At 41.0% G+C, this 22,301-nt stretch overlaps 1 protein-coding gene across 1 annotated transcript in view; it reads right to left on the reverse strand.

Annotated features, from left to right (window-relative positions):
* abhd12 (abhydrolase domain containing 12, lysophospholipase) overlaps positions 1–20,385 on the reverse strand; it is a 38,876-nt gene extending 18,491 nt beyond the window's left edge. The window contains 1 exon segment of the mRNA XM_036593714.1: positions 20,054–20,385. Within this exon segment, the coding sequence (XP_036449607.1) occupies positions 20,054–20,196 (143 nt within the window). The 5' untranslated portion in view covers positions 20,197–20,385.
* Positions 20,386–22,301: the final 1,916 nt, after the last annotated feature.

Raw genomic sequence — 22,301 nt, forward strand, 5'->3', positions numbered from 1 at the left:
TAGTTTGTGCCGTGCTCTTCTAAATGACAGGACAGTGAAGGTCAGTGGAGTCCAGTTTCTGACCTCAGCTTTCACTAGTCATGATCAGTTTACTGACCTCGACTATGAATGTACAGATTTTCCAGTCTTCACAGCACACACACACACACACACACACACAGACACCACACACACACACACACGTGTTGGTGTACACACTGTTTTGCACTGAGTGAAAATTTCATGATGACTGGACCAATAGAAAAGCTCCAAAACTGCTTGGAATTAATTTACACGTCCTCATGGCTGATTAGTCACCCTAAAGAGATAAAGACACTGCTCAGTGATCTGAGAGAGAGAGAGAGAGAGAGAGAGAGAGAGAGAGAGAGAGAGAGAGAGAGAGAGAGACAGGGAGAATGAGTGAGGGCAAAGGTGAGAAACAGATAGAAAGACAGAGAAAGAGAGAGAGAGTGAGCGAGAGAGAAACAGAATGAGTGAGAGACAGACAGACAGAGAGACAAAGAAAGAAAGATTAAAAGAATGAGAGAGAAAGATGAAGAGATAGACAGAGAGAAAAAGAAAGAGCAAGAGAAAGAGAGAAAGACAATGAGTGAGTGCGAGAAAAGTGAGTGCGAGAGAAAGAGAAAAAGAGAAAAAGAGAAAGAAAGAGAGCAAAAGAGAAAGAATGAGTGAGTGCGAGAGAGCGAGACCAAGAAAAAGAAAGAGAGAGAGGGAAAGAGAGAGAGAGAGTGAGTGCAAAAGACAGAGGCAGAGAGAAAGACAGAAAGAGAGACAGAGAGAATGAGTGAGTGCAGAGAGAGAGTGAGAGTGTGTGAGTGAGAGAGCAAGGGAGAGAGAGAGGCAGAAAGAGAGAGACAGGTTGTAAAAAAGAAGGGGTGGGGGGGTTATAACAGTAGTGAAATCCAGCACAATCATGCTGAACTCAAAAAAATCCTCCTGAACATCTGGAAAATCCAGACGAGCAGACGGTGTGTGTGTGTGTGTGTGTGTGTTTGGTTTGAGGCTTAATGCTGTCTGTGCGAGTATCTGTGTGTGTGTGTGTGTGTGTGTGTGTGTGTTGTATGAAGCTCTGTCGGTCTTCATTCTCTATCAGAGTGCAGTCGACTCTGTGTGTTCTCGCTCCTGCTGCTGAGACTGTTATGTGCGCTGTAGCAGAGAGGGGGTGCACTAACGCAGGCTACACCCTGTGTGGACAATAAAGGCTCATATCCTATACTTTCTTTCCATTTCAGTTTTTCCAGCGTAAAAGAAACTTCATCACAACTATATTTGGGATAAAAAAAGGAAACAGAGTAAATTAGATTTCAGGCTGAACTATCACTTTAATGTGAAAGATTAGCTCTGTGTGTGTGTGGGGGTGCTCAAGCAGTGTTAACAGTGCTGTATGCAAACTGACGGGGGTCTAAAGAGAGAGGGGGGGGGGAAGAGGTAACAGAGAGAGACAGGGTAAAAGAGAAAAAACACGAGAGAGAACTGACTGAGGAAGAGTGAGAGAGACAGAGAGAGAGATAGAGAAACAGGGAGAAACTGAAGGAGAGAGAGAGAAACCAACAAACAGGTAACAGAGCAAGAGAGTGCAAGAGAGTGCGAGACAGAGAAAGGGAGGGAGAGAGACACAAAGACAGGTACCAGAGAGAGAGAGAAAGAGACAGAGATGGGGGGTGATGTGTGCTGTTGAGTTCTGTGTGTGATGGAGCTCCAGGCTAATGCTAATGAGGCTAGTCAAGCTAATCCTCCACCATATGGGTTCTATTAGAGCTCAGTGAGCACTGAGGTAGTTTTTGGAGCGAGTGCTCTTTAACAAACAGCAAAGCTGCTCTGTCTGAAATGCACAGGAACACTTAATATATATATACACATATATATATATATATATATATATATATATATATATATATATATATATATACACACGGCACTTTAACGCTGTGCAACATCAGCGATTTAATATGAGTTCATACGCTGAAGTATCTTAATACCTCTCTGCTATGGCAATTTGTTATCAACCGACACTTGTTTTTGTCCTTTTTACTGGATTAAAGTTTGCTTGAATTTATTTTTTATGTTATATAGAGTTTTTACAAGCAAAAACAACATGGTTTTAAACTGTTTCCTAGTTGTCTAAGACCCCATTTACACCTGGTCACTTCATGATCCCATTTACACCTGGTCACTTCATGCCATTTGGGTATCAGGATTATATCTGGATGAAGACAAACCACATAAAAATGCAAGTGTAAACGCAGCCAAGACGCATTTAAAACAGATACAAATCTGATCAGGAGGTGAACTGAGATGCATGTTACAGCAGCGTAAACACACCTATCTCGCCATGACACATTCAACAACTCCTAGAACAACCAAAACTCCTCCTAGAACAACCAAAACTCCTTCCAGAACAACCGAAACCCCTCACAGAACAACCAAAACCCTTCCCAGAACAACCAAATCCCCTCCTAGTACAATCAAAACTCCTCCCAGAACAACCGAAACCCCTCGCAGAACAACCGAAACCACTCGCAGAACAACCAAAACCCTTCCCAGAACAACCGAAGCCCCTCCTAGAACAACCAAAACTCCTCCCAGAACAACCAAATCCCCTCCTAGTACAATCAAAACTCCTCGCAGAACAACCAAAACCCCTCGCAGAACAACCAAAACCCTTCCCAGAACCGAAGCCCCTCACAGAACAACCGAAGCCCCTCCCAGAACAACCAAAATCCCTCACAGAACAACCGAAGCCCCTCCCAGAACAACCAAAACCCCTCACAGAACAACCAAAACTCCTCCCAGAACAACCAAAACCCCTCGCAGAACAACCAAAACCCTTTCCAGAACAACCGAAACTCCTCCCAGTACAACAGCACACATGGTTCGGGTCCGGAAGAAACGAAATGCTTAATAGCACCATGGACAGACACTACTGTACAGAACAAACTGCAGACGAAGAGGCTGAACGGATAAACCGTTGGTAACTGGTTAACATGTAACGAGCGGATTTGCATATTCCATCTCAAACAGCAATAAGATTTAAGTCCAACTGACCAGAGACACATTTGACTATTAAGTGTAAATGCACGTGGCTAAAATCTTATCAGGACACAATTTAGATGCTTGACCCATGAAGAGACCAGGTGCTGACAAACAGTACAGAACTGCGTATCCTATAAAATGTGAACCACGTGATCATCATTTAAATGTGTTCTATCATAGCTACTGTTTGGAGGCTGAACAACCTTTACAGAGCGCTGGCAAAAATCTTATTCAGCCTAAAGAATCGACCTGGTACAGCTACAATGTTAGCTTTCTGTTTGGCTCATTAGGTTGAATGAATAACTGGCTCTAAATGTAGGTATTGTGATATAAACTGAGTCTGTTCTACAGTTTCTCATTAGGTACTTCCTGGCCACTGATACAAAGCTAAGCATTTAAAAAAGTGCTTTTGCAAGAAGAAAAGAGAACTAACTTTGCTGATACACTCACAGCAGTTCTACAGAATCCAAAGAAATGATCTGCAGTTAACGGTTTACTGTCAGGTTAAAATCTCAAAAGTAGAACAGGTCACATCTGAGACACAAAGAGATCAAAGACTTCATATCAGTCAATTAATCAGAGATAAAAACACAAAACACAATACAATCTTATCAGATTTTGTTGTTCTTCCGACCTCAAGTGCTTTAAACTCAGTTTAACATGCAGCATTTGCTAGCAGGTGAAGTCTGAGGCCCAATCCCATTTCACCCCTCACCCCTACCACTTAGCCCTCCGTTTTGCGCAGGGGGGGGGTGTCCCGATGATTGTTGAGATAGAGGGGTAAGGCAAAGTGTTAGAGCCACATGGCCCTCCAGACAGAGGTTTTTCAGAGTCACACTCCAAACAGAGTGTTATGAGGAAAAAGAGAAAGCTGAGCAATGTGTTTTTCTTAGCATATCATGGATATCGTCAGTACTCGAAAACACTTCCTCCGCCTTAAAGGAGCTCTCAGTGTAGAGCAGAAACACCTGCTAAACAGCCCATTGTGTTAGATAAACAGAGAGGTGAGCACCATCAGTCCACACCTAGGTTACACCACATAACTGAAAGCCCTCACCAACCTGTTCTGTCCATCAGGCGAGCCGCACTATTGTTACTGTAGACAAGCTGCTGTAGTCACAACACAAACTGAGGAAGACGGGTCGCATTTCGGGTGAGGCCGCTGGACTCCAGGTGGCCGTTGGTTTTTGTTTTGAAAGGTCTCTGGCTTGACAGCCTTACAAGGTTACCTTAGCATAACATTAGCATAATTAAAATGTGCATATACAGGTTCCTCTTGCACACCAAAGCCCACAGAAGGAGCCTGTCAATGCAACTCAACGAGGACGATGCATCTTCAGACACAGACTCGGGCTGTCCTGAATACCAATTCTGGGGGCTCCGGAACTTCGGGCAGTAACAGCGAATATTCAAAGCTTTGCCCTGCTGATGTGGCGAGGGTCTGGAGAGGGGCCAACATCCTTGTCGAAAGCACATCAGTAGCTTTATCCGCTGTAAAATCTGAATGTCCAGGTTGGCTACTTTCGCTGTCTACCAGGCCCGCTAGTCTCTCTCAGTGGTGGGCCAGGGGGTAATAGCACAGCTCATGCACAGCTTAACCAGAGGTGGTCTAACTCGAGGTAAGAAGGGCCAAATGGTTCTCAGAGCCGTACTGGGCCGTTCCACGCTGGTCTGGACTCGTGAGACCGGTTATGGTTTCTGTTTCTAGCTCTTGTACCGCTTTGCTCTCAGATACGAGTCTTTATCCTCTAAACGGGTGTTTTTAAACATTGTGCTGCCGTGGGACGCATCGTGCACCCGCATTAGCTTAGCCTAGCGGCTACAATTCAAAGCACTACAGACCAGTTTGATTTTGGCTTTCTGTCACCTTTGCTCTAGTTTTTATCATCTATACTTGTGAGAGCAGAGCACCAGTTAGTCAAATCGAACCTGCACTGGGGTGTTTGGATCTCTTCAGCTATGCTAAGTTAACTAGGAGAGAGGAGCCGGGTAGCATTAGCTTAGCTAGCTAGGAGGCTCCAGCTCCAGACACCAGAGAACAGGTTTAATTTCGGTTTTCCGTCCCTCTAACATCAGACCCTCAACTTCGCTTCCTCAAAGCTGAGTCATCATCATCTAAACTTGTGTCAGTAAAGCTTTTGTTAGTCAGAATCAAACCTGTTCTGAGCAGAGCTGGCAGCATGCTAGCTGACCTAGCGCTCACCAGCTACTCTCTCCTGGTTATCAGCACTGTTTAATATTAAGAAATTGGTGCTAGATTGAAGCTTTGACGTTTATTGAACGGTGGGTTTAAAATCGTGCACTGCTTTCATTTATTTGCCGTCAGTGTGAGTGAACTGAACTTATGTGACTGTTTTCAAGTTTGAGCTAAAGCAGCAGGACGCTGTGGTACAATGCCGACAATAACGACATAAACATAAAACCGTCACTGCACCGAAGGGGGTGGCCCCGAGTACGGTTAGCTAACCGTGCCGGAAAAAAGCCAGGTTTTTAAGTGTTCTGTGCCGAACCACGTCCGTGTGGAAACGCCACTGGAGCGGTCACCCTCTGTGCTCAGAACTGTTCGGCCCTGCACTGGAAAAGAGGCCATAGTATTCCCACCATATTGGTCCCAAACATAATCCAGTTCTGTTGGCAGCGACACTGGGAATAAATGCGACCTAGCACAGCATTAGCGTGACATTTACCTGTGTGAGTGAGCAGAATGCCCGGCACCCGAGCTGAGATGGGTATATTTCCATATTTCATCCATCCATCCATCATCTAAACCGCTTATCCTTCTGGGTCGTGGTGGGGTGCTGGAGCCTATCCCAGCTGTCATTGGGCGGAAGGCAGGATACACCCTGGACAGGTCGCCAGTCCATCGCAGACATACACATTCACACCTAGGGGCATTTTAGCACGTCCAATTGACCTGACTGCATGTTTTTGGACTGCGGGAGGAAACCGGAGTACCCGGAGGAAACCCACGCAGACACGGGGAGAACATGCAAACTCCACACAGAAAGGACGCTGGTCGCCCGGCCAGGAATTGAACCCAGGCCATTCTTGCTGTGAGGTGACAGTGCTGCCCACTGTGCCACTGTGCTGCCCATATTTCCATATTTTAACAGTGTAATTAAAAACTATAAACACAGCACAAGAATGTGCTGATAAATGTACTGTGACGCTGCCACACTGTGTTGTAGGTAGTTCAGTGTCTTTAAAGAGAAGAAATGTTTGGGTTGGGCTGTTTTAGGTACACAGACTTTTATGTTGAAGAGCCTGAGTGCTATTTAAAATGCTATGCTATGATTTAGGTGTTAACTGTTTTCATTGAATTAAAAATAAAGCTGTGTTATGGACCGTGACCTTAAGTCATCTACGTTTCTTTTAAGAGCCCCGAACGTTACAGCGTTATGAGAGAGCGCAGTGTTTTGCAGTTCGCCATTATTGGTAGCCCACAATTAGCACGAATATTCTAATACCAAAATTAAAAACCGAAAACCTACCCAACCAATGAATATGTGAGTAATCAAACATCTGAGAGCAGCGCCGCCACAGACAAGGAAAAACATAGCACTCATTTACTTTCCTGTCAAAACGGCCATCACTAGACAGGGACCACCACAAGGCCATTGCGGTCCGGATGTCATTTGGGTGGTGGTCTGTTCTCAGCACAACAGTGATGCTGATATGCTAGTGTGTGTGGAGCTGGGACGAGTGTAGCAGCAGATGGGCTGCAGTCAGTAACTGTGATCCCACAAAGTGAGAGGAAGCATTAAGGTCAAGAGACTCTGAGGGAGCAGCCAGAGGAGTCGCTCCTGCTGACCTCATCACTGTCTGACCAGCAGTCTGCAGAATTTTTACTTACAGCAGTCAAAAACACACCGAACCCACCTGCTGAACAGAGAGATTAAAGTTAACAGTCTGACAGGAATCCAAACTCTCAGCTGCCAAACAGTGAGTAAACACACTAATCACAGTCACAGTCTCTCTCTCTCTCTCTGTTTCCTTTCTTTCCTTTCTCTCTCTTTCTCTGTTCCCTCTTTCTTTCCTTCCTTTCTCTCTGTTTCCTTTTCCTTTCCTTTCTCTCTCTCTCTCTCTCTCTGTTCCCTCTTTCTTTCCTTCCTTTCTCTCTGTTTCCTTTTCCTTTCCTTTCTCTCTCTCTCTCTGTTTCCTCTCTATTTTCTCTCCTTCTTTCCTTTCTGTCACACTGTTTCTTCATCCTCTCTTTCCTTTCTCTGTTTCCTCTTTCTCTCTCTTTCCTTTCTCTATTTCCTCTTCGTCTTTCTCCCTTTCTGTTTCATCTGTCTTTCGTTCCTTTCTCTGTCTGTTTCCTCTTTCCTTTCTCTCTCTCTCTCCCTGTTTCCTCTTTCTTTCCTTTCTCTCTCCCCCTGTTTCCTCTTCCTCTCTTATTTCTCTCCCAGCTTCCTATTCCTTTTTTCTTTTGCTCTTTGTCTTTTTCCTCTTTCCTTTCTCTCTCTCTTTCCTCTTCCTTTTTTCCACTCTCTCTCTCTATTTTTTTCCTCTTTCCTTTCTCTCCCTCACTGTTTCTTCGTCCTCTTTCCTTTCTCTCTGTTTCTTCTTTTTTTCTATTCTTTACTCTTCCTTTCTGCTCTCTCTTTCCTTTCTCTTTCGCCCTGTTTCCTCTTCCTTTTGTTTTCTCTGTTTCCTCTTACTTTTTCCTTTCTCTCTTCTCTTCCTCCTTCCTACCTCTCTCTCACTATGTTTGTTCTTCTCCTCTTTCCTTTCTCTTTCACGCTGTTTCATTTTCATTTTCTTTCCTTTCTCTCCTTTCTTTTCCTATTCCTCCCTCTCTCTCTCTCTCTGTAATGAGTGTCTCTGGCAGTTCAGTTCAGTTTGGTAGATCTGTTTTGACAGGAATGCCTGAGTGAGTTAGTTCTCTGTCCTGACGCTCCGTAACCGCAATCAGACCAGTCTCCTTCACACACTCTCTCTCTCTCTCTCTCACACACACACACACACACACACACAAACACACAAACACACACACACACACACTGTTGAACTGGAATGACCGCCCCACCGGCTCAGAACTCCTTACAATACCTTTTAATGTCCTCTAATCGTGCATTCACTCATTCACTCCCCGTCTGTCCTCTCTTCATTTCTGCTCTAATCACATTCTCTCCAGTCCTTCACCTCTTTCTGTCTATAAGACTCAACCGAGCTGATCATTTCAAATGAGAACCCAATAATCGAAGAAGCAAGACAATGATCCAATTTCAACCTTGAACCACTTCAAGAACACAAAATATTAAGGCTTTGGAATGACCTTCATCGTCTCCAGACTCAGAAATTTACTGAAAATCTGTGGTTGGATCGCAAACATGCTGCGCATGGAAGACGAACTATGGATATTTCAGAACTAGAAGCCTTCTGTGAGGAAAAGATTCCTAAATCAACAACAGAAAGACCGTTAGCTTCATGTGCTTCGTACTAAATACCTTCATTGCCTTCATTTCACAATTACAGCACTTACAGTTGTCCAGGGCAGCTCTAGCAGGACACAAATTTCACAAACTGACTTGTGGCAGAGGAGGCATCCTACGAGAGCGCCATGTTTAAAGTCACTGAGCTCTTCAGTACGACCCATTCTACTGCCAGTATTTGCTTATGGAGATGGCAAAGCTTTTATACACCTGTTAACAATAAGTGTGGCTGAAATATGTGAAGTCAGTAATTAGGAGGGCTGTCCATATACTTTTGGCCACATAATGTATATTAAATACTTTTCAGGAGCGTTTTTATCATCTACTCCTGGTTCCTAGTTATAAAACGTATCTGTTTATGATAGATTTTCGTGTGAGAATTGACCATTAGGAAAAAGAAGCTAATTTCCAGTATTTGTAGACTTAAAAAGCCACAGTAAGATGTCAAAACTAAAAACTACTTCTTTAACTTCTTACTCGGTGCTCCCTGCCTGAGCTAAATCAGCCTACTCTCCGAGGAGCAGCTCAAATAAGGTGCTAAATCTGTAACGTGGACAAATCTCTTGGGTCTGGAGTTCATTCTGGAAGCTCTGGGGAGACGGACGGTGACTCAGCATTCAGCAACTAAGTGCTTCATATATAATGACACTGCAAAATAAACTCTGGAAGAGCAGCATGACCACGGGAGCGTGAGGGAGTCTGGGTCATGAGTTCACCACAGAGCTATTACTGGGGGTGTAAAGATGTAGCATGAGGCATCAAGCTAAAGGTGGCGATTCAGCATCGATTTTGGAATGTCAGAATTGATTATTATTGATTATAAAATTTAATAAAGTATGAAAAATAAAATGCTCAAAATTCTTTAAAAATCTTTAAAACCAACTGCTGTCACAGTGAATCTTTGCCAGCTGTTAATGACATTATTACACATTTTTTCGTATTCGAAGTTCTTCCAAGAGACTGCATTTAGATATGCTAATGATTGTCTATTCAGTATGCATACATTTGCATATTTAAACAAAAGCCGCATATTTTAAAGCCTCTAGCCTTTGGATGCTTTAATATTAAAATATTTCTTTAATTATAAATCACTCTTTAAAAAGATGATTCTTCATTGGTTTCTTTAGTAAAGACAATGGTTCTATACAGAACCATGAACCCTCAAAGAACCATCTGGATGCATAAATGGTTTTTTGCATCACTCTTAAAAAAGATGGTTCTACATTGGTTTCTTTAGTCAAGAACATGGTTCTACACAGAACCATGAACCCTCAAAGAACCATTTGGATGCATAAATGGTTCTTTGTATCACTATTTAAAAAGATGGTTCTTCAAGGGTTCTTTAGTAAAGACAATGGTCCACACAGAGTCATGAACACTCAAAGAACCATTTGCATGCTTAAACGGTTCCTTGCATCACTCTTAAAAAAAGACGGTTCTTCATGGGTTCCTTAGTAAAGACAACGGCTCTACACAGAACCATGCACACTCAAAGAACCACCTGCATGCTTAAAGAGTTTTTTGCATGGTGAAACGGTTCTTCAAATTGATGAAGAACATGTTGTATATGGACCTGTATAAAACCTTTTTGAGAAGGGTTCTATTTAGCACCAAAAATGGTTCTTCTATTGTTACAAGCTTAACACTACCAATAGCAGAACCATTTTTGGTACTATACTGAACATATTCTCCATCACTCTGAAGAACCATTTCACCATGCAAATGGGTCTATATTGAACTCATGGTCCTAAACAGAGCCACTCCCTTTACTAAAGAACCCTTAAAGAACCTTAAAGAATTATTCAGAAAATACCTCAATACCTTATACACCTGAATGTGGCTCAGATTTCAGTACTGGATCTGTTTAACATACTAGTTCATGACTAAAGTACTGAACTAATGTTCAGCGTCTACTAAAACGATGCTGTGGAACCGTCTGGAAAAACGCCGGCTGACGGATCACGTTTCCTGAAATGGATGGGTTTAAATTGAACTGCACTCCTCTTGACCTTCACCTCGTCTACCTTCCTCGCACCGCTGCCGTTCGGCTGAATGGCGCTGGCTCTTGTGTCCGACATATAATAACGGCCCACGTGCCTGCTGTCCTGGACCTACGCTGGACAGCGGGTTGGATTACAGTCAGGCTGAGAGCACCAGCAGGGTCGCCTTTCAGTTCGAACATGGAGCGACGGTGACGTTTTACAGGGGCCACTGATACCACACTTATACATTAAAGTGAGAGAGGAAAACATACAGCACTTTCTGTTATTACTCACTGGTTTATTAGCAATTTTATAATATTATTTGTTCATATTTACAGGACCAGTCAAAAGTCTGGCCACAGCTGAACGGATAGTCATTTTGATCTAGAGGCTTATAACTACCTTTTTATCCTTAATTTAATTTTTAATTTGATTTTTAACCATCCTAATTTAATTTCTAATTGGATTTTTTACATAATAATTTTAAATCTATTGTTTTAATCATGCTTTTAATTTCTATTCTCATTTACTTTCCTTTTTTTTTAAAAAACAACTCTGTATTTTCTGACTACAGCACTGTATGAAAGGTGCTCTATAAATAATGTTGCCTTGCCAAAATGCCTAAATTTTGTGTCCAAGATATAAATATAGTCAAGTTTTTGGGCACTGCATAATTCTTTATGTATTATTTCAAAGCTTTTACATCTTCAATATCATTGTTAAATGTGTAAAATTAGAGAAAACATGGCATGTTACCTTAATTCTGGGACATAAAGGCCAGTCAGAGACATAATAGTCCAAAAACAGGCTATTTTTTAAATAAACCCTCCACTTTATGAATGAATCCAGTCAGATTAAGCTTTAAAGAGAAATTCCAATAATTTGTTCAAATGAAACACTTTATATCCTAATCAAAACCGCCAGTGAACCTACACATGTCTGAGATTTTATATGTAATATTGATGACGGTAAAATAGTGGAAAATCTCAAACAATGTTTTCTTTGGGGACTATTTTGCCTCATAACGCTTTAAACATATCCCTCCACCATGAATATATTTAAAAAAAAATAATAAATGTATAAAAAATGTATACAATAAAATTTTCTCAAAACAATCATAAAACAGTGTCTCAGACATAAGCCAGTGTATTCATAACCATTTCAGCTAATAACTTTCTGTGAGGGAGCTTTTAGAGGTGGACATCTGGTTCCTATCACCACCACTGTGAACAATTCTGACTCAGTGAGTTTCTCTAGAATGGAGCGTTTCACACTAAACCACTCTGAAAGACTCTGTTTATATCATATCTAATTATGGAGAAATTATGAAAATTTGGTGGAGTTCCCCTTTCATTACTATTAAAAGAGGGAGCTTGTGAAGTATTAAACTGAAAAAATCTGCGGTTCTCTTTCTCTGATAACATGGTGCTCACTGTTCACTCACAGGTCATGAGATTACAACTACCATGGACATCACAAAGGTCAAAGGGCACATGGAACCAGCCTGAATTGATCTATGCTTGCTCCGCCCACAAATACATTCTGAGTTGTTATAAGCATTACAGAAAACTGGCAAAAATCTTATTCAACCAAATACGTAACTGTAGCACACAACCGATTATTATCCACATACATACATTTCTATTGTGTTATTACATTTATATTAATTATTAAATATTAAATACTCATTAAGGTCACACTGTTAGGGCAGATCGACGTATAGATTTCTTGTTAAAAACTAGGTAATATGTTAGATCAAGAGAAACGTTTTTTCTCAGTAAGTAAATTTGTATATTTATTGAGAAAGATTAGGCTTGACCAGCATCTTACATTCACAAGCTCTGTTCAGTGTCTATTTGAAGGAGCATTCCACCAAAATTATGGCATAATTAAATGGTTAAGATGTAAAACAGTCGTTCAGAGTGGTTTGGTGTGAAATGCTCTGTTCTTGAGAAACTTACCGAGTCAGAATTGTTCACAGTGGTGATGATAGGAACCAGACGTCCACCTCTAAAAGCTCCCTCACAGAAAGATATTGCATGGAATGGTTGTGAAAGACTGCCTGATTTCTGAGACACTGTTTTACGACAGTTTTGAGAACATTTTGGTCTAAAATGTATGTTAAAAACTCACTCATGGTGGAAGGATACATGCAGGGTGCTGTGAGGCAAAATAGTTCCCACAGAAAATGAACTTTTTCAGATTTTCCATTATTTTACCATCATCAACTGTCTATGTAAAAGCTCAGAAGACTCGTGTAGGTTCACTGGTGGTTTTGGATAGTAAATAAAGTGTCTATATTTGTGTTGTAGTCATGGCGACCCCTGGTTCCTATCACCTCCACAATTTTGAAAAATAGGTGGAATTCCCCTTGACTTGACTCCACACATTAAAGATCGAGATCAATGGAGAGACCAAACCAAATGAAGAGCTGTGCAATCTCTCAATTTCATCAACATTATACATCTATACGTTCTTTTTACTGTAAACTGAACACTTCCTCTGCAGCTCACAGCCGAATACGACCCACACTCCTGCAGCCTTAACGGACGTTGATATATAGATCCTCTAATCAATACCTACTGTGTAATATTAGCTTTATCTTTGAATGAACACTACGGGGTCAAATCAATCGGTCAGTAACCCGAGTTTTAAAGTCCCAGTCAAGAAACGCTGCAGTCAGCAGGTCAGTCTTGGCAACAATGTCACATGACACTGTAACATCCTTCCGTCCTCTCTTCCTCATCACTTCTTAGGTTTTACTTCACCTTCCTTATTAGGGGCACAAACCGTCTTAGGCCTTTACCACCAAAATTTCCGCATAATTAAATGGTTAAGATGTAAACAGAGTCATTCAGAGTGGTTTAGTGTGAAATGCTCTGTCCTAGAGAAACTTAAGAGTCAGAGTTGATCACAGTGGTGGTGATAGGAACCAGACGTCCACCTCTAAAAGCTCCCTCACAGAAAGTTGTTACATGAAAAGGTGATGTCATGAAAACCAAAAGGTTTACAAACCCCAACTTAATCAGCCTACAGCAAAGTTATAAGGAGTGTTTCAGGCTGCTTTTTGAATGAGGCCCAATACATGACAAGCCAATCAGAATACAGCTCATTTACATATATTAATCTTGAAGGCACAGCAACAAAAAAAAACCCTGCTTAATTCTGAAGACAAAGAGAGGATGGAAAATAGTCATGTGACCATTAATCATGACTGTTCTTGGCACATTAAACCACATAAAATGTTAGAAATGGACATCAGAGGGAAGAATGAAATGCAAAAAAATATAGGATATGGGCCCTTTAAGACTGATGTATGTAAATGAACTCTGTTCTCATTGGCTGCCTTGTAATGTGCCACATTCAAAAAGCAGCCTGGGCTGAAACTACAGAAGGAATGGGCGGGGCTAAATTGCTGTAGGCTAAATGGGTGGATATATAAATGCGATGGTTTTTGTGACATCATAAAAACAAAGAATTTTAAGCCGGTTGTTTTTGCAGTTTAGTTTCCATATATGACTGTATAGTTTCTGGCAGTCGCAAAATTTCATACCCAAATTTACAGCTTTAAATGTATCACTTAAGCATTTAACTTCAGACAAATTAAATTTTTACAGCTCCAGAAGCTTTAAGGGGCCCATATCAAAGATCCTCATTTTCCTTGTCGTTTTAAATAAAAGCGTTTGATGTTGAATGTAAACACCGTTGAAGTGTTAGAACGTTCTGATCACTTTCCTGTCCACATACACGGAAAGTAAGCTTTAAAACTGCCTGATGGTTGTGATGTCATAAACATGAGCACATCTGCATATAGCCATTCGTTCAGCCACAGCAGATTAGCCCTGCCTATTCACATTGAAGTGATAAGGAGTGTTGTTACTGCAGACATTTTGTTCCAGTGGCTTGAGTTTGTTTTTGACTTGTAAAGGATGTCCGCCAATTAGATGAGAGGTCATTTACATATATCAAGTTTAAAGGCACAACAACGACAGCCTTTTTGAAACAGAGGTTGGAAATGGTCAAGCAAACATTAGTTATGTTTGTAAATAAAAAGCATTAATCTTATATGATAATAAATCAGAAATCTACAAGACAAATGTTGAATATGGACCCTTAAAAGCTTTTAGGTGTTCTTCTTCATATAGCAGACTTTCTTTCCTGCTATAGTTTTAGAAAATTCAGCTCCTGAGCTCCTAACATTCCTGACCGCACACATCACTCATACTGCACTGGTAATGCTGGCAGAGCTGGTTCAGCTGCATTTCTAGTGCGGCCTCCACCAGATCTGAACTGGACATTAAAGCGACAGTTCAGCCACAGTTTTCTCTCTACTGGAGCTACGAGGCTAATGTAGCTAACAAGCAATGGAGGTTATCCCTGTGTAAACTGCCTGCCTGTCTCTACGTCAGGCAAAGGCATGTAGCACGTCTAATCAACTGTAGTGTGAATTTAATCTGGACTTTAGTTCATGTGTATAGATAACAGTGAGTCAGAGGTGGGGGGGGGTGGAGGGAGGTGGCGGGTCAGGGAGAAAATGAGTTTTTTGGCTGAACTATCGCTTTAACGTGAGCAGGAACAGTGATACGAGCTCAGCGTCCCTCAGCACAGCAGAAGGGGATGTAGCGTTTCTGCTGAGTCGGCAACGTCTGCACGCTGAGCTCCGGCAGCCAAAGAAAAACTCTCTCTCTCATCCACTGCAGCTCAAACAGAAAGTCTCTCTCTCTCCTCTCTCTCTCAGAAATGCTCTCCTGCTCAGCTGCTATAGATGAAAATCTCTCTCTCTCTCTTTCAGTAAAGCTCTCTCGCTCAGCTGCTCTAGCTGGAAGTCTCTCTCTCTCTTTCAGTAAAGCTCTCTCATTCAGCTGCTATAGATGAATATCTCTCTCTCTCTATCAGGAAAGCTCTCTCGCTCAGCTGCTCTGGCTGAAAGTGTCTCTCTCTCTCTCTTTCAGTAAAGCTCTCTCACTCAGGTGCTATAGATGAATATCTCTCTCTTTCTCTCTCTCTCTGGAAAGCTCTCTCGCTCAGCTGCTCTAGCTGAAAGTCTCTCTCTCTCTCTCTCTCTTTCAGTAAAGCTCTCTCACTCAACTGCTATAGATGAAAATCTCTCCCTCTCTTTCTCTCTCTCTCTCTCTCTCTCAGTAAAGCTCTCTCACTCAACTGCTATAGATGAAAATCTCTCTCTCTCTCTCTCTCTCTCTCTCTCTCTCTCTCAGGAAAGTTCTCTCACTCAGCCGCTCTAGCTGAAAGTGTCTCCCTCACCACTGAAGGGGAAAAACGATCTCTCTGTCCGCTCCCGGAGAAAACATCACTCTTTCTCTCTCGTGTTTCAGTTAAAGGAGAAAATCACTCAGCCTCCCCCCATCTCTCTCTCTCTCTCTCTCTCTCTCTCACCAGAGAAAGCATCACTCTTTCTCACTCAAGTTTCTGTAAGAGGAAGAAGAACGAGTCTCTGCTTTCTGTTCGAGAAGGCAAACACACATTCTCTCTATTCTCTCTCTCTCTCTCTCTCCCCCTCTCTCTGAAGTAAAAACAGAACAGTGAGCACAAAGCAGCGCTAACGTTCCATCACGGCTCACCCACACAGTCAGTCCCTCCTACAGAACTGCGCTTTAACAGCGTTTAGTTTCAGGTGCATCATAATAAAAGTATTCGTCAGTTCTGCTCCGACCTGAAACTGCATCGTTATGTACCGATGCTGCTTTATGGGTGGAGTTCATGTCTGGTAGGTAAACACTGCCCCAGATGGAGAACGCTGGTTTTCTGCTCCTGACTCATCAGATTAGTCAAAAACGCAATGAGAGTCCAGAAATGGTTCCACTGGTGATTTCATTCCAAAAAACAGGAAGAAACATCATCTACCAAAGACAAGTACAGAGAGTGATTTTCATCTGGCATCTGAGCAGCAGACACACACACACACATCCAGACACACACACACACCCACACACCCACACAGAGTACTGTGCAAAAGAACACTGTTTAAAGCGTTTTATCTCAGTAGACTGTGTACCAGTTAAAATGCTATATAACATCAGAACACATAACAAATAAACATGAATACAGTGAAAAACTAAAGAAATGTGTTATTTTAATTAGTCAAGTCATTAATATACTTAGATATACTTAGAAATAGCTATTATAATTAATATCTGTGAAAGGCTCACGCCGTCATGGTGTGCAGAGCACGAAACTGCTTGGAAAAGTATGTCGGAATAATAAAATGCACGGCACGGAACTGTGAACATACGGAAGTTCAGACAGCCAATCAGGACTGGGTTTCCCAAAAGCATCTAAAAATAAAGACAGTTTTTAGATGGTAGAGCGAGCATCACACGGAACGCTCTCTCTAGCAGTTACAATAAGGTTAACACTACTACACTCTTAAAAAGATGCTTCCTCAAGGGTTCTTTAGTAAAGACAATGGTTCTAAGACTCATCTGAATGGATCAGTGGTTCTTTGCATGGTGAAATGGTTCTTCATACTGATGGAGACTGTGTTGTATATGGTTCTGTAAAGAACCTTTTAAAAAATGGTTCTATATAGTACCAAAAAGGGTTCTGCTATTGCTACAATGTCAAGTTTGTATACTTTTTAGTGCTATAAAGAACCCTTTTCAAAAGGGAAAAGAGGTTCTATACAGAACCATTGGCATGCTTAAATGGTTCTTTGCATGGTGAAATGGTTCTTCATATTGATGGAGACCATGCTGTATATGGTTCTATAAAAAACCTTTTAAAAATGGTTCTACATAGCACCAAAAAGGGTTCCAGTATTGCTACAATGTCAAGCGTATACTTTTTGGTGCTATACAGAACCCTTTTCAAAAGGATTCTACATAGAACCATGTACAGAACATTCTCAATCAATCTGAACCATGCAAAGAACCATTTAAGCATGCAAATGCTCCTCATGGTGCTATATAGAACCGTTGTCTTTACTAAAGAACCCTTGAAGAATCTTTTTTGAGAGTGAATGCTTTTGGAATCTGAGCCCCAAAGAGGAATTGAAAATGTCCCAACAGTTTTGGGCACCTTTGCTTACTACAGAGATATTAGGCGATGGGAGGAAAGTCCTAGACGGCCACAAAACCACACAATCACATGGTTTAGTCTCTTTAACACATCTAATTCATCTCATAAAGAGCTTGATAGTTAATTGATGAGATAAACCAGACGTGCTGGAGCAGAGAAAGCACTTGCTCTGAAAGCTCAGCGCACTGCTGTGGTGAAAAGGCTGCATTGGAATTCCTTTTCCAGCACACTGTGCTGGGGCTTCACGTCCGACTGGAATTTCAGCTAGCAGGACAAACAGGATCCCCGCTCTTCACGATCATGACCTGTAGTCAGGTAGCCAGACAAGGGATATCACCACTCAGAGTGAACAGTCTTCATTAGGCAAGTGCAAGCTTTCAGCAAATCACTCAGCCCAGCTAAAACTGGCTCATCCTGTCCGAAACTATGACGGCACCTAAAAACTGCCTCCTCCATCCCCCTGCAATGGACCGCTACACGTAACCCAGCATCCATAAAAGGCCCAGTGATTCTGATACAGCCTACACACTCTGAAGAGAGAGGAAACTTTTATGCAAAGACAAACTGAGTCACAAAACAATGCAGCCCACAGCTGTGGTGCAATCATTAGGTTTTTTTCAGCTGCCCACAGTAACTCAGCAGTATTTCTGAACCGTCTTACTCAATACTGATAACTGCAATAACGACATGATTAAGATAACTTTAGATACTAGATGCACTGTAACACGACTAATACAAACTATAAACAAACTATAATAATAATCTATAACAGCACATTAAATAAAACCAGGCACTCGTATCGCTACAATAACAAGATTAATGAAACCAGGCATGAGCATCACTTTAATAACAAAATTAATGAAGCCAGGTACTATTGCCACTACAAGAACACAATTAATGAAATGTTCAGTCACGAATGGCTCTATAATAACATTTCTAATGAAAATGTATGCACTAGTGATACTATAATAACACAGTTAATTACGCTTTAGGCACAAGTGACACTGTAATAACACGATTAATGATACTTTAGGCACTAGTGAAACTGTAATAACACAATTAATAAAACCTTTGGCACTTGTGACACTATAATAACACAAATGAAACCTTTGGTACTAGTGACACTATAATAACATGGTTAATGAAACTTTAGGCACTAGTGACACTATAATAACACAACATATGAAAACTTAGGCATTAGTAACACTATAATAGCATGATTAATGAAACTTTAGGCATTAGTGACACTGTAATAACACGATTAATGAACCTTTAGGCACTAGTGACACTGTAATAACAAGGTTAATGACTCTTTAGGGACTACTGATGCTACAATAACACGATTAATGACACTTTAGGCACTAATGACACTATAATAAAACAACATATGAAAACTCTAGTGTCACTATACGATGCTATACTATACTGCTAATATAATAAAGCTATTAATAAAACTAGTTAACTCAATTAATTAAAGCTTATAACAACACATTTAGTGGCTCTATGATAACATCCTTTATGAAAACTTGCATTAGTGACACTATTATGATGGTATTCATGAAACCAGGCGTCACTATAATAACAGTATTAATGAAACCGGGTAAACTATAAAAACAAGATTAATGAAACTACGTACTAATGCCACTATAATAACATTGTTATTAAATGTATGCATTAGTGACACAATAATAACACGATTAATGAAACTTAAGGCAGTAGTGACACTATAAAAACATGACTCACGAAACCAGGTACTAGTGCCACTATAATAAAACAATTAATGAAACCTTAGGCACTAACATCACTATACACTATTAATGATACCTTAAGCAATGTAAAAACATGATTATTGAAACCCTATGCGCTAGTGACACTAAAATAACATGATTAATGACACCTAAGGTACTAGTGATACTGTAATAACACGACTAATGAAACCTACGGCACTAGTGACACTATAATAACACAATTAATGAAACCCTATGCATTAATGCCACTATTAATAACATGAATAATGCACTAGTAAAGCTATAATAACATGATTAACGAAACTTCAGGCACTAGTAACACTATTATAACATGACTAAAGAAACTTTAGGCACCAGTGACACTATAACAACACAATTAACGCACTAATAATATTACATATTACAACATATTACATAATAAACATATTACATCATGATTAATGAAACGTACGGCACTAGTGACACCATAATAACACAATTAATGAAACTTAAGGCAATAGTGACATTGTAATAGCACTATTAATTAAACCAGGTACTAGTGCCACTATAATAAAACAATTAACATAACCTTAGGCACTAGCATCACAATAATAACACCATTAATATCTTAAGCACTACAATATGAAAACATAATGAAACCTTATGCACTAGTGCCACTGTAATAGCACTATTAGTGAAGCCTAAGGCACTAGTGAAACTGTAATGCCATTAGTGCCACTACAATAACAGTATTAGTGAAACCAGGTCCACTAGCACCTCCACAATAATACAGTTTAAGAAGCATTTGGCAGCCAGTAGAGGCTGCTGTGTTTATTCTGACCTCTTGAGCCTCCTGCCCATGGTCTTGCCCCACTGTCCGTCTCCCCCGGAGCTCTGCTTGCCGTCCAGCAGCGCGCCGGTGGCCGTTCCGTGCTGCTGCTGCTGCTGCTGCTCTGCGCCGGGCGGCTGATTCCGCTTTCTCATCACTGAAAATGTTCAAAAACCGGACAGACGAGCTGAAATATGATCGGATTTTGTGAGCAAAAACAACAGCCCTGCCTGCCTGGAAGCTTTCTATCAGACTGCTGCGCGCCGTGTGCCGGTCACTGCGCTGTTTCTCCTACATTGTTTGCTGAAGTGAGATATCCGCAGAGAGCAGCTGATCGGAACAACCTTTAGCCAGGTTCCCCAACAGCCAATCAGGGACGACAGGCGGCGCAGGGGCCAATCAGCGACGAGATTTCTCCCCAGGTTCTCTGGTTTAGCCAATCACCGTCGGGGCTCACCAGCTTTAAGCTTACAGGTCTCAGGTACGAGCATAACAGAACGAGTCCATCAGCGACGGGCTTTCACTGAGTAGCCAATCAGAGACGTCCTTTCTCCCCGACTAGCCAATCAGCGGCCTCGCTGATGAATATTATTAGTTTTGAGAACGGTTTTGTGTTGTTCCTCAGAACTGGAGCAAACGAAACTACATTTAAACAAAATAATACTAGAAATGTCAACAATGTAAAGCTGTTAAGAGGCTGAAACTGGCTTCTTATTCGAACTTCCCGTTCTACCTTAAGGCTCTATAGTGCAATCGCTGCTCCGTTTAAGGTGGAACGGCTTCGTAGTGACATTATAACTGAATTTGAACCAACATCTGTCCTCATTTTTTTAAATTTTGATAGACTTTTATCCAACATAATCGATCACCTAGCTACCATATGAGCTTTATTAATGTCAAAGTTAGTCTGACTTCATCTATGCGAGTTGAACTATCAGAACGGAAAAGATTAAGCTTAAGTCAGTTCACCAACTTCTTGTTCGAATTTTCCCGTTCCACCTTAAATGGTGCAGAAGTTACATTTGTACGTAACGTTAACTGCTGCACCATTTAAGGTGGAACGGGAAAAACAAATAAGCTGGCGAACAGGAGGAAAACTATCACAGATTTCAGTTTTTCCACCGCGTCTCTTTAATTATCTTACCAAGCGCAGCTCTGTCCTCAGTGTGAAGGCGAGACTCCCAGCATTAGGATGAAAACTCTGCAGATAAACGACCTGAAGAAACCGAATTCGGTCATTTTTAATCTCCTAAATCGCCCACAGTAAGATCTCCCTTTTGTCCAGCGACGTGTTCCGTAGTTTCTGCTCACGTGACAACAACAACTCCGTGTCACCGACCCACGTGATTCTGCTGCTGCTCTAATAATAGTACATATTAAGAGCACAATTATTAATCATCCTAATAATATTATTATGCAATATTAATCCAATTTTTGTTTTATTGGGTTTAACCAAGATGAACTGTTGGGTCACTGACATTGACATATTATGTTATGTTATATTTTATGATTATATGCATATAAGTAAAATAGAAATAAACAGAGGTCCTGCCTCCCACCCAATGAGAAATAAAGAGGGGGGTAGGGATAAATAATAAATATATGAATAAATTATCATATATTCCCCTTTATCAGCTACAATGACTATATAGGAGCACTTTGTAGTTCTACAGTTACAGACTGTAGTCCATCTGTTTCTCTGCATACTTACCCTGTTCTCTGCATGTTACCCTGTTCTTCAATGGTCAGGACCCCCACAGAGCAGGTATTATTTGGGTGGTCGGTCATTCTTAGCACTGCAGTGACACAGATGTGGTGGTGTTGTGTGTCTGTATACATATATACTATATACATATACATATACTGTATACATATATATTACATTATATATTCTACATTTATTTTCAGCATATTATTTTATTATTTTTGTTTTCTTTTCTTTTCTTTTTTCACATTTTCCTACTTTTACTGCAGATCAAGTGTAATGTCACACACAAACACAGTCTTTTTTCTTTAAATCTGAGTCATCCTGAACTATGGCCTAGTAGCCCGATAAGGAGGTTTAGTGTGTCAAAGGGAAAAAACAGAGGAGTCACCACTGAGGAGGAAACATCATGATCATCTGTTTGTCCCTGATTTTCTTCTTAACACTTTTAACAACTGGTTTTTGAAACCCTGAGCTACGCCTCTTTAATCTGAGATGACACTTCCATACAAGTCCTTATTCTGTGCTGAAGGTACAATAACACATTTTTATGCT

Source organism: Colossoma macropomum, unplaced genomic scaffold (genome assembly GCF_904425465.1).
Source record: "Colossoma macropomum unplaced genomic scaffold, Colossoma_macropomum, whole genome shotgun sequence".
Lineage (NCBI taxonomy): Eukaryota > Metazoa > Chordata > Actinopteri > Characiformes > Serrasalmidae > Colossoma > Colossoma macropomum.